Below are 13866 nucleotides of genomic sequence, written 5' to 3'. Positions count from 1 at the left end.
GTTTTTTAAGGAAATGATATAAAAATGCTGAAACCTCACAGGTAATAAAAAATCAGTGCAATTTTAATCATGATAGAATTTTATTTGAAGTTTGAAGTACCTTTATGTGACAGATAATATTACTGTTTTTACACTCCGTTCATGCTAACTCATGTCTTAATTTTTGCTGCATTTTTTTACTTTTAGTATTAAAAAGTACTTCAAAGGTTTAACTTTTATAAATTTTTTAAAATCTTATTACAATCTTTCTTCTGGGGTGTCTTTGTAATCCATTTTCAAATGAATATGAATAGAATATGCCAGTTGTCAAAACAAATGCCAAAATGGTGAAAATTCCAGACAGAAACAGGCATTTGATAATCAAGATAACAATATCTTATATCTACAGTAAGCCAATCTTTACTTTGAATAATTCAGCTGCAACAAATTCCTAAGTAGCTGTATTTTGCCACTAAAATTTTGCTGTATGTCTCCCTCATGCAACCAACTAACAGTACAGGCTTGAAAAACAACTCTAGCAATAAATATCTGATGAACCAGCTTTAATACATATAGTGTAGATACTTTCCCTAGACATTATTATCTGAGACTTTTTTAAACTCTGCAAGAAATTATATCTTCGCAAGAATTAATTTCTTGAATGTTTTAGATACCATCTACAGTTAGATTGAGGTATTATGCAGCAAAAGTATAAAGAATGATTAATTTCTTTAGCCTCAAAAATTCAAAATATATTGGAGTAGAGACAACTTAAATCTTCTTTCAATGATTATGAAAGGATTTAGCAATGCAAGCATAAATGATATATCCAACACCATAAAATTACATGTAACAGAGAAATCTCCATGGTGATGATAGAGATGACTCTTAGAAAATATTTCGAGAAACAGTGAGAGATTGTTTATAATTAATGCATGTTGTTTGTTTAAAAAAATTGACGTTTTACAGTCTGCTAGAAGGAAAACATCATTTTAAATTTATAATAAATAAATACAGTCAAAAGTCGTTAATTCGGACACCCATAATCCGGACCTCAAAGCTAAAAACTTTCTGCGCATGCGCCGCGTTGGCACATGCGCACAGGCGTTTTATGCGTGCGCGTAAGACCTTGACTACTGCGCATATGCGTGTGCGCAAGTGCAGAATACGTTTTCGCCTGCGCGTTTAATGTATAACGGACGGTGTAAGCTAAAATTATCTAATTATCTATTTCAGTTAATGTTAATGATTGCGTTGTTCCTTAATCTTCGAATTGGATCCCACTTATTATTTTTTGCAGACTATAAGAGCAATTTTATAAAAGTAAACTTGAACTTTCGATTATGTCAAATAGAATTTCCGATGCTGGAACTTCCAAAGGATCTACAAAACGAAAGTATGTTTCGATGTCCAACAAACAAAAAGTGGAATTGCTGCAAAAAATGGATAAAGACATGAAGAATGTGACAGAGAGGTTAGTGAAAAGGAAAAAATTTTGATTGACAAGTTAGTCAGTATTCTCGGCACAGCAATTAACGGGACTTGAACAGCGGAACTTTGTAACTGAACAAGAAATTATGTCTTTTTATAGAATTAAAGAGAAAGTATTATCACATAAAATGAAGCAACTTAAACAACTTACATTGAGAGAAATGTTTAATAAAGTAAACAAATAAATATTAAGCTTTTTTTTGTAAATTTTGATACCCTTTAGATCATAATTGTTCTTTATTTCATAAATTACGGTTTCATATTTTTAATTTTAGAATTTCTGCATGCCATCTTACGAGATTTAAACTGATGATCTATAATCCGGAAAAATCGATAATCCGGAATCGCCTAAGTCTCGACGAGTCCGGATTAACGACTTTTGACTGTATTTATTTCATTATACACAAATAAGAGAAAATATAAAATAATTTCCTCAAAACTATATTCTAAAGCATAAACAATCTGTAATTTAATGCCAAGATAGTAATTTTATATCTATATCTATCATCAAAATTTCCATATTTTAAATAAATTCACCTACAAGATAAATCAAAAAAAGATGCAACAGAAAATGTACATTTGGATCCAGTTCTACACAAACAGCCAAGAAGGAATTCATAATAGAAGAAATCACAATGATAAACAGCTAATTAATACTTCCACATACACAAATATACATACCAACTTCTTTTGGTAAAAAGTCTCCAATAAAACCACTTTTGGGATCAGCAAACAATTTTGCAGGTATCTTCACACCAGATGGAGCTAAAATTTAATTTAATTATTAATTTAAAAAATGCCATTAAATGATACTTCAGCATTTTTAACATTAATAAAAGGTAGCTATATGGACTCTTATTCAGGGGGGAAAAATCTAAAAAGAATGTTAAGAAGAATCCTACAGTTCTTCTAATAAGTCTTAGGACAAATATGAATAATACCTTAAAATAATGCTTTTAAGAACTGGATTTTTAATGGCCAAAAGCATTTTATAGGAAGTAAAAAATGTTACCTTACTGAATTTTTTGGCATTTCGGAGAATGAATAATTGTGCGTACAAATTTATGTTTTAGATTTTCAGTAGTAGCATCAATCAAATCAGCAGAAATAAAATTTTGGAACCACGAATTTAAAACTGTTCTGAAAGTAGTGGAAAAAAGGGGCCAAATGTTACTACTGTTTTAAATCGATATTATAATAATAATTTCATCTAAATATTTCTACTGGAAGCCATGCAGTTATTGCCCAATTTAAAAACTGGAACAAGAGAATAATGCTTCAATTAAAAGAAAGAATATTTTAATTCATTACAAGCATATGAATTGATCACATAATCAAAATAATCAATACTTGAAATAGGGTAAAGAGAACTTCCTTTCAATTTGCTGGTTTATATACAATGATAAGCATCCCAATCTATATCTAAATTCAATAAGCAAAAAACCTAAACCAACTATAATTTAATTTTAAAAGAACCTAAACTGAAATTAAAACAATAAATACAGCAAACTATATCATTTATATATTTCCTCATCATTTGTTACACACAAAAAAATTCTGAACAAAATAGTTAGCAGTTCATAAATGATGCCTGTACAGAATTCTTAAGAGAAGCTTAAAAATATTTCTACACCTGCATACACTGCCTGTCAAAAGTTAAGCAACTAAGTGAAAATAAACAGAAAAGTGTATACAAAAATACACCAGTTTGGTGTTCCCAGATCATGTGGAAATGTAAAGAAAATTACCAATAAATATATAATAAAAGCAAACAAAAACAGGATTTTAGATGACCCCCAAAAAAGTTAATCTTTCAAAATGCCATAGAGTGATCTTTTCTGACATGCCCAACAGCACAGATTCATACCAAGAAAAGGATTACCTATGGTGGCTTGTATATCTGAGACCATTCACACAGCACGCATATGCTTGTAAATGTTCCAGGGATAAGGCATGGAGAAAAGCTAAAAATCTTCGAGGCGTGCTCAATAGGATTGATATGGAGATCTCAACAGCCATTCCACAAAGAGCAGGATTTCCATTCCTAAGTATTGGCCAACATAGTGAACCTAGTGGAATTGTCATTTATAAAAGTAGCATCAAGACCAATGGCCAAAACGAAGGAACTTATTGAGCAAATACATGATCTCTGTAGTGCACTTGCAATCACAGCATTGCAAAGAAATGTGAAAACTAGCACAGCTCTCAACAAAAATCTCTGCACAAATTTTAAAATCACCAACTCTTATGCATGCATTTCACAGACTTTACAGCCATCACAGTGTGTTCCCAGTATTTTCTAAACTAATAAGTTTCAGGAATCTATCTGAAGAACAACCATGAATCATTTATAAAAAAGACAATACTCCATTGCTGTGGAATCCAAATGAGATTATCTCAAGACCGGTTCAGGCAGACCCCTTTGCGCAAAGATGTCAGTTGGCAACTGACTTTTATGGAATAGTTTGCAAACAATTTGTGCAGATACAGCAGTTGTCAATCCTGCGTGGTCAGAAGCAAACTGATGAGAAGCGACTGACTTGCAATATCACACTTTCAAACACAAAAGCAATTACCCTGATTGTGACACTTGAGTATTCACCTACTGATCTTCAATACAAAATGCTTCATACTGATACCAGTTCCACAGGCAGTGGATCGTGAAATGATTGACATTTAAGGATTGCACTATTTTTGTCTGTCACTATCACTACTCAAGATGCATTATTACCTCCCATTACTAGATATCACTCAGATGGTCATCTCCTCATTTGTGAATTTTTTTTTATTTCGGTATTCTCTCTGAAGTCTATTACACAGACATATACACTCCGCATAATATAAACCACTTTAGTACATTCCATGCTAAAAAAAAATATTAGTAAGAAGTATTTCCTTTTTACAAGTCTTTTTCACATGCATACATCTATTATGCATGCAAATTTTATGACTAAGTATTCTTTTGTTGAATATGCAAATTTTCCTATGTGCTGCTTAATTTAATATTGCTCAAGTAATATTTTATATTAATGAGATGATTCCATAATAAACATTTCAAAATTGATTATGAAAATACTGTTCTGCTTATACATACACTGTATATCAAAATTAAAAGATAACTGAAAGAAAAAATATGCTCACTGATTAAAGTTTTCCTCCAGTCTCCATAGGTAAAATTATTTTTATTAATTATCTGCAATCAAACACAAAATTGGACTTCTGTGCCTAAGTTAGTGCATGACATATGCAAATTAGGTGACGGATGACCTACTGCACAATGGATGCATGTTGGAATTAAATAGGATGGATTTAAGCAACACAAGCTACTAACAAAAAAATTAAGGATAGTAGCTTTAATAACAAATACTGAGAAAAATATGTTAATTATATTCAAACAGGCAGGAATACTTGCAAATGAAAGAATATTAACAAAACATACATGAAACAAAAACTTTCAAATCAGCTTCTCTTCCTCCTTTGACACTGACAGAAAAATGAGCTATTCGGTTGACTGGTACTAAATCTTGAGTGGAAAGTTCAACGGAATATGATGACTCAGTTGCTTCTACTACTTTAGGGCATCCTTTGATAAAAAAAATATAAAAGAAGTTATTTCTTTGGCATAAAAAATAAAATTTATAAAATTCCAAAATGCAATGTTATAGAAACACCTTTATATTATTTTCAATAATAATTATTCTAAATAAATAAACTGCATAATTAATTACCAGGAACATTTTCTCCATTAAACTTCATATCAATGGTATGTGGTCCAGAAGATTCAGGTCGAAAACTCACAAGACAGCGGCCATTTCCCAAAACTTGAACTTGATTTGGTACTTTTCCATCATTAACTGAGATTTCCAACTGACCTTCACCAGCTAGAGATGCATCAACTTAAAAACAGATTTCTTCTTTTAAACATAATACAATTGCTTAAACAGATATTAAAAAAAAAACTTCAACATTTTTACTTTTTATATATAAAACAAGTAACTTCTCAGTTGCATATCTTTCATGAATGAAATAAACAGTTAACGTCAGGAAAATTTAAAATTTCTGTAATTTAACTGTCTGTAACACATTTTCTGACTGACAGACAGACTTAATGAAGAATTTACACTCAAAATTTGTCTTTCATAATGTCATATATATAACACATCAACAAAGTTTTGTACTAAGCAACAAATGAAACTGGTTTCACTTTAGCTTGAAATAGGTACAGCTAGATAAAATCATTTTAACTAGAACTTATTCATAATTTTAAAATAATTCTGATGTTTACATATTTTAATATATCATTTATGATAAGAAACACTGGCTCTGAGGTGAAGCACAAACTGACAGCGTCAACAGCGGAAGATCATACATGTGATTCAGATTCCATGCTTTCAAGTTATAATGATCCTGCTGAGTTTTTGTTGCAGATACTGTTAGTCACAAAAAGAGCTCGTATTCGTACTCTTCTTACAGGCCCACCAGTGGCCAAGCAGTAAAGTCGCTGAACACTGGTAGTCCAAGATTTCAATCCTGAAAACCAGCTGACTGCATGGGTGTTTTCATGGTTTCCTCCATGTGTAATGTGTATATGAATCACTTTCCCTCAAAGTCCTCCACGAAGGCATCCTTTTCCTTAGGCAGTTAGCCCTCGAGGCTTTGCCGTAATCACATAAACCAAACCCAATGATTACATGCTGAATTCAACAGTTGGAAAATGGGAATTAAAACCATCAAGGTCAGTTTATAAATGATACATTGTTTGAGGGTAGCACTTTGAGAAGAAATCATGATGATATGCATTAAAGATTAATGGATTAAATGGTAATTATTCTTGCAAAATGGAAGTTTTAGATCAACCAGTAATTTATTGCACTCTGTCGAAATTGAAAGAAGTGATTCATTTAACAGAACTTCATGAAAATGGTATACAGTTGCATGACATGGGAAGAAATTCTCCTCAAACAGAACTATTGATAGGGGCTGATTATGCAGAAAAATTTTTGCTAGATTGACATATCAGTTGAAATGTGGATTCATTTCTATGAAGATACATTTAGGATGGTTAATAATGGGAAAACCAGAAGAGAAGTATGTCAGTCGTTGCATCACATCTCTGTTGGTTCGAATTAATGATACTGCTAATTTGTGGAATCTTGAAGGTATTTACAAGCAGTAGGTATTTACAATCCTTGTGAGTGGAGAAATAAAGAATGTTAGAACAAGTCACCTTAGGTCATTTTAGAGAGACTCTTTATAACAATAATGACGGAAGATATGAAATTGATCTTCTTTGGGTAAAAAGTAAGTTGGATCTACTAAGTAACAGAGAAGGGGCAGAAGGTCATTTAAATTTCATTACTTCCAAGTTGAGAACAGATGATAAATTTGATGCCTATGATGGAGTATTCAAAGAATGGTTGACTGACAATATTACTGAAGAAGATGCAGAAGGTCCTGGCTAATATCTGTCTCACTGTGGAGTATCAAAGAAAATTCCACACATTTGATGCATCCTCGAAGCAAACAAAAATAAACCTGTCTTTGAATGACTGAAGGGGCTTAACTATTTAGAACAAATTCTATCAGAGTTCATGAAATTTTCTCAAGAAAGAGGTTAGGTTAGGTTATTTAATTACGGCAAAGCCTCGAGGGCTATCTGCCTAAGGGGAGGGATGTCTTCATGGAGGACTTTCTAAGGGAAACTGGCTCGTATAAACGTTACACATGGGGAAAACTATGAAAACACCCATGCAGCCAGCCCATTCGCGGGATTCAAACCTCAGACCGAACTACCAGTGTTCAGTGACTTTACCGCTCGGCCGCTGGTTGGCTTTCTCAAGAAGAAATTGAAATGATATCTGATTTAAAGAAGGCTTTTCTCCAAATTTTTGCACCCAAACAATATCATGAATACCTGGAATTGCTCTGGCGGGGTCAAGTTGGCAGATAAAGGTGTTTCAACACTACAAAGCTGTTTTTGGTTTAAACTGCAATCCATTTTTATTAAGTACAGTTTTATAATTTCATTTAGAAAATGCATTCCTAACTTCACCAAGTATCTTTCACTATTAAAGTTGTTGAAAAGCTTAATTCTTCCTTTTGTGTGGACAACTGAATCACCTCACTTAAAAACAAGGAAGAATTAAAATAATTTATAAAGCTTTCAACTAAGGTTTCAGAAGCCAAATTTGACCTACGAGGGTGGGAGCATATCGATATGGAAGAATTAAAAGGATTCTTTGACACTTGAAAAGTGTCAATTCAAAGATGTCTTCTATATTAGGCTTAACATGAAACAGATCAACAGTTACACTTAGATGTTACATATCCACCATAGATAAGAACTGAGACCCTGTTTCAAGATGGAGCATGCTGTCTCTCATGCACAGGATTTTTGATCTAATTAGATTTTCTTGTTCTGGCAAGCTAAACATCTAAATTGAGCTAGGATTCAGAGGTACCTGATTACATTTTTAAAAAAATTCCTTAAATGGGTAGAAAATGTACATCTGCTGCACTTTGTGGAAATTCCCAAACATGTTTTTTTTCCTAAGCACTCAGAAACGAGTCTACACACTTTTTCAGATGTTTGCAGTACTTATGCTGCTGTTGTTTCCTTAAGATGTCTATCCAATCAAAAGGTTTTTGTATAGTTATTGATGTCAAAATTGAGAATAGCACCTTTGTAAGAAATATCTATACCCAGGTTAGAACTTTTATCTTGCTTTGCATTCAGCTAGGCATATTTGTGAAGACAAGCCTCAGACTTGAAAACATTATTAAATATTTCTGGACAGATTCAATCACAGCTTTTTAGTGGATAATGACAGATGATGCCTGGAGAGTATTTGTATGAAGTATGGTCAATGAAATTCATAGGTTGACTCGAGTGCAAGAAGGGAAATACATTCCCAGACCACATAATCCAACTGATTTACCTTCAAGAGAATGTTCAGCAGCAAAGCTGCTTTTTTTTTAGATGGTTGAAGAGACCTACTTGGTTACGACTCGATCAAAAGGATAGGACAAAAACAGATGGCTTTTGATGAAAGGAGAGTCATAAAGAAAAGATTACATGTATTTACTTTCACAGTAAATGAATCTAGCGCAAGTGACAACTTCGCATCTTACTTTTCAAGTTTATAAAAATCATCAAAATGTTAGGCTGGATTTTGAGATTTCTCATGAACTTAAAAAAATGATCTGAAAAGGGGTCATTAGGTGTAAATGAGATAAATGAAGCAGAGAAGAGGATTAACAAAACTGTGCAAAATTATGTCTTATCAGAGCAGCATATTAAAGGTTTGAAATCATTAAATATGTTCAAGGATGAAGAATGGATTTATAGCATCAAGACCAAACTAATGGAGGCAGATGATATGCAAGACTTCAAGTTTCCTTTCCTTTTTCCTTTTGTATCAGGGAAACACATTTGAAAATGAAACATGACAAGTCACACATTTTATCATCTTGTTTATGAGAGAAGTTTTGGATTGTTAAAGGAAGAAAATCTATTTCCCAAGCAGTCCAGAGTTGTACAAGATGTAAAAGGCACAATTCCAAAACTCTAAAAACTCCTCCAGCTCCTTTTGCAAGATATGCTCAGAGGTAACATACATCTGACAAAATTAAAGATGCTTTGACATTTGAAGTCACAGGAATTGATCTTGCTGGACTTCTGATACTGAACCCAGAAAGAAAAGGATGGATTATATTACATAAGTAGTGGAAAATGAGAGTTCTGCATCAGTGGGTCAGAGGCATGCCTAGTGATGTCACAGGTGCAGTGTTATCCATGACATCACAACAGATGCCAATGATGTCACACGTGGAGACAAAACTGCTGATTGAGTTGTACATCATCTGCTGGTATATTTAATTCCTCATTTTAATTTAGCTTTTCAAAATTGGCAATGGATCAAGGGGATATTGGTTCTGGAAGAGAATGCTCATGGGGCTCTCTATGGATGAAAAAAAAAGAGAATTGTGTATTTTAGAATTTTTTAAAGTCTGTGGTTAAAACCATTCAGAGTGCATCGCTGAAAACAATGTATGACAGTAAGAATATAAACAGAACTCATCGCTAATGGCGATTCATCATCTCAGGACAATCAATTTTCTTCATTTTTTAAAAATTTATTATTCTGCTTAAATTTATATATTTTTATTCTTTCAAGTTTTCCATCAAATTTTAGTTTTAAATTATTTTTTGTATTTGCTGTAGTTTGTTTTAATACTTAACGTTCCTAATTTGCTATATTTTATTTAATTTTACATAGATTTTTCTCGTACCTTACATAATTTTTAACATATTTTGATTATACTAATGTTAAATATACTCTGAATATTAATTTATGTGTTATATTTTATGCATGTGTTATATTATTTAATTTTAGAAGAAATTTCACACTTATTTTTAGTGTTATAGTTTTCAACATCTTATGAATTTTAACTTATTTCTTATATTTTCCCATCCTATATACTTACTATTATGTTGGCCATCATATATTCTTGCTTTATAATAGCAATTACAATATACAATTACTATATTTAATTTTAAACATAATTTTTAACTTTCCTGTTATTTTTTTAGATTTCTAATTTTTCCCCCTTACACTCTTTAATTTTAACTTATCTGTTATAAATTCTGCTTATAAATATTTCCCCTCAATCTTAGCTATTATGCTATACTTACTATTATGTTGCCCATCATATATTCTTACTTTATAATAGCGATTACTATATACAATTATTATATTTAATTTTAAACATAATTTTTAACTTTCCTGTTTTTTTTTTTTTTTTTTAGATTTCTAGTTTTTCCCCCTTACACTCTTTAATTTTTACTTATTTGTTATAAATTCTGCTTATAAAGATTTACTCTCAATCTTAGCTAGTTTACTTAATATTATACAGAATTTCTGAATTCTCCAATATCTGCTTATATTTATTAAATTAAGCAATTTAAGTACATGACTATTAATTACTTTTCTTACAATAATAATTTCCCCCCTCCCCATAGCTTATATTTCATACTTTCAATTTAACTTACTTATTATACCGCTTTCATTTGTCACATTGTAGAGTTGCGCATCTCCAACCTGCACGCAACCAAGAGGTAACTGTTGAAACTGGAAAATAGACAGAGTCTTGCTAAGGGTTTAAGTCCCTTTTTATTCAACTTAAGAAATTACAATTGCGTGCTCTTGACGCTCACAAACTACGCCGACCCGGCGGTAAAATAAAAATAAGAACCTGAAAAGAAATAATAACAAGACTCTAACTACTAGGCTCTCTAAAAGTAACTAACCTCACCGCGTTTTACAATACCGCTGCTAATTCAGCAAACTTTGAATATCACGTTGAACGATTAACAATTCTCCAAGGCAAGCAAACAGGCCGAAACGCAGGGTTCTTCAACTTCTGGCTAACTACCTCCGCGCTCGTGAAGTAAGAACAGCACATCTCGAACTCGTTTCCATTCTATTTAACTCAGAATACTTCCGCTGATAATTTGAATCCCTGTGCGTTCTACTAAAATTTACATACTCTGGCATTGGTAGTTCCAGGGGAAAGTAAGGCTTGACAGGAAAGATAGTTTAAACTTAAATAAATGTTAGTTAAAATAAATATAAACCCTACAACATTATCGCCATTTATAATTCTAATATTTTATTCCATTACAGACATTAATACAATTTTTTTAACAATTTCAATTGTTTTTTAATTTCCTGGATATTCACACAATTCCACATAATTTTTATTTTACTTGGTATATTCTACGATCCTAGTTGATCATCTGTATGATTTGATTTGATTTCGTTTTAATCATATATTTCCTTTCACAACTTTAACGATACAGTTTAAAATATTTATATCCGAATTTGAATATTCATTTCTCATATATTTACAAGGTGTTTGGAATTTTCTAACATCATGCTTAGTTTTAAATCCCAATTACTTTTAAATATATATTTTCATTTGTAATTTTTACAACTATATTCACTGTTTCATCAGCTTATAAGAAATTATTTCTTACAACTGTTGATATTTAATATATATCACATTTTAATATTTCAGATTAATTTACATCACTTATGCCATTTTTTTTTTTTTTATATATTTTAGATGTACTGACTATGTCAATTTGTACCCTTTTCCTGCAATAATTGTGTGCATGTATACACTCACTGAGAATTTTTAAGGCAAATTAGCAATTGTTTATATCACATGTACAAAGAGATTTTTAAAACAAACTTTCTCAGTATCATACTCAAATTACCATTTTTCAAATGTGTATTACAAGTGTTCAAAGATTTTACTCAGTTTCATCTCTTTAAATTTTATTTTAACATCTTATTTCAAATTTCTAATGTACCTTTTTTGAATTGCCTTTTTCTTTTAATTCTAGTGTATAACCTTAACTTGTTATACAAATTTCATTCAGTATCAACAATATTCAGTAGCAAACTGCAATGTCTTTCGATTGCATTTTACGAGGGCCATCCAGGAAGTAGATTACGTTTCCGTCTGTGTCCGCTAGGGGCGGGGCTAGCGCGGCCATCTTGGGGTCAGAGCGTTGCGCAGCTCAGTCTGCATCTAGCCGTGCTAGTGAGAGGTTCGTGCTGTGCTCCGTTCAGATACTGTGACGGTTTGAAATGTCTGCGTTAATTGAAAATCCCGCGAGCTGCGAGGTGCGCTCAGTAATAAGGTTTCTGACAGCAAAAAACTGTAAACTGATAGAAATTTATCGGCAGCTTCGTGAAGTGTATGGGGACAACATTATCACTGAAGGTGGAGTGCGTCAGTGGGTCATAAGATTTCAAAATGGCCGAACCAATGTTCACGACGAAGATCGAAGTGGGAGACCCAGCATAGTGACCGCCGAACTTCTCGAAAAAGTCGATGCTAAAGTCCGTGAAAATCGAAATTTCACAATAACGGAACTTTCTTTGAGTTTTCCACAAATTTCGCGAAGTTTGTTGCACGAAATCATCAGCGAAAAGCTTGGTTACCACAAGTTTTGTGCAAGATGGATTCCAAAAATCTTGACAGAGGACCACAAAAATCAGCGAATGGCTGCAGCGTTGAACTTTTTGGACGCTTACCATAAGGATGGTGACTCTTTACTCGATCGCATCGTTACTGGTGACGAAACATGGGTGAAACATGTGAACTGTGAAACGAAATTGCAATCAATGCAGTGGGGGCACACAAGTTCTCCCCAAAAACCCAAGAAATGCATGCAAACAATGTCGGCAAGGAAGATGATGGCGACTGTTTTTTGGGACAGAAAAGGTGTAATTTTGGTGGACTTCCTGGAAAGAGGCACTACAATAAACTCTCAAAGGTATTGCCAAACTCTCCAAAAACTCAGAAGAGCAATTCAAAACAAGCGCAGAGGAATGTTGAGCTCTAAGATCTTGTTGATTCACGACAACGCCCGGCCCCACACGGCAAATGTCACTCGTAAAGTTCTTGAATCTTTTAAGTGGGAGTTGTTTCCTCATCCGCCGTACAGTCCCGACCTGGCACCGAGCGACTTCCACCTATTCCCAGCAATGAAGAAGTGGCTGGCTATGCAGCGTTTTGCTGCAAAAAGAGGTAACGAAGTGGTTGAAGGCGCAGGCGGCCGAATTTTTCGACGAAGGAATTTCCAAGCTCGTACATCGCTACGATAAATGCCTTAATTTGTATGGTGACTATGTAGAAAAGTAGTATTTGAGTGTGGCTTTCATCTGTATATAATAAAATTTGTTTCCTATACTTTGTTTATTTTTTTATACCAAAACGTAATCTACTTTCTGGATAGCCCTCGTATTTTATAACACTGCATTTTTCCTTAATTTAAAAAAAGCAAATATTTAATTATTAGTCATTTCAGAATAGAACTAGCATATTTTCACAAACATTAGTTTCTCTTCAGAAACCCCTAAACCCATAACTGATTTGGGACACAAAATAGAGCCTTATCATACGTTCTTCATCTGCAAACATCTCTTGACATTTCAGGTTTTTTTGTAAACATCTTTTGACATTTGGGGTTTTTACAACTCCTTTCACAAGTATTCAATTGCCATCAGAAAGTCCCATTTTTTACTCAATTTAAAGGCCATATACTGTCATAAACAATTTTTTAGTTAAATTTATAATGCAAATAAACACATTTTGTGCTAAAAATGCATAAACACATAGATTCAGAATATTCCTTTTTAATCTGATGTAACACATTATTTTCATTAATGTATGGATTTCATATTGTTTTATTTCATCATACACCTCAGAAAATTTTATTTTACAAATTCAGGTTTTAACAAAATACATAAAATAAAAACCACAATACACCTGCTGCTTTTTAAGAAAAGGAACTTTGATATACTTCTGGAAATGTAAATA

At 32.6% G+C, this 13866-nt stretch overlaps 1 protein-coding gene across 2 annotated transcripts in view; it reads right to left on the bottom strand.

Moving 5' to 3' along the window:
- The window catches only part of jbug (filamin-type immunoglobulin domains fbug), a 347148-nt gene that overhangs the window by 143493 nt on the left and 189789 nt on the right, over positions 1 to 13866 (bottom strand). The window contains exons 18-20 of one of the 2 annotated variants that reach the window (XM_085807591.1): positions 5199 to 5351; positions 4910 to 5053; positions 2152 to 2235 (exon numbers count right to left, since the gene is read on the bottom strand). In XM_085807591.1, coding sequence (XP_085663717.1) covers positions 2152 to 2235; positions 4910 to 5053; positions 5199 to 5351 — 381 coding nt within the window. Of the gene's footprint in view, positions 1 to 2151; positions 2236 to 4909; positions 5054 to 5198; positions 5367 to 13866 lie in introns of both variants that reach the window. The other variant, XM_085807590.1, reaches the window with a different exon arrangement.

The sequence above is a fragment of the Stegodyphus dumicola genome, chromosome X1 (assembly GCF_044657685.1).
Source record: "Stegodyphus dumicola isolate Sdum_Otavi_A_Nest chromosome X1, ASM4465768v1".
Lineage (NCBI taxonomy): Eukaryota > Metazoa > Arthropoda > Arachnida > Araneae > Eresidae > Stegodyphus > Stegodyphus dumicola.
Note: the sequence above shows the minus strand (reverse complement) of the source record. Positions and strands in the feature narration are given on the sequence as shown.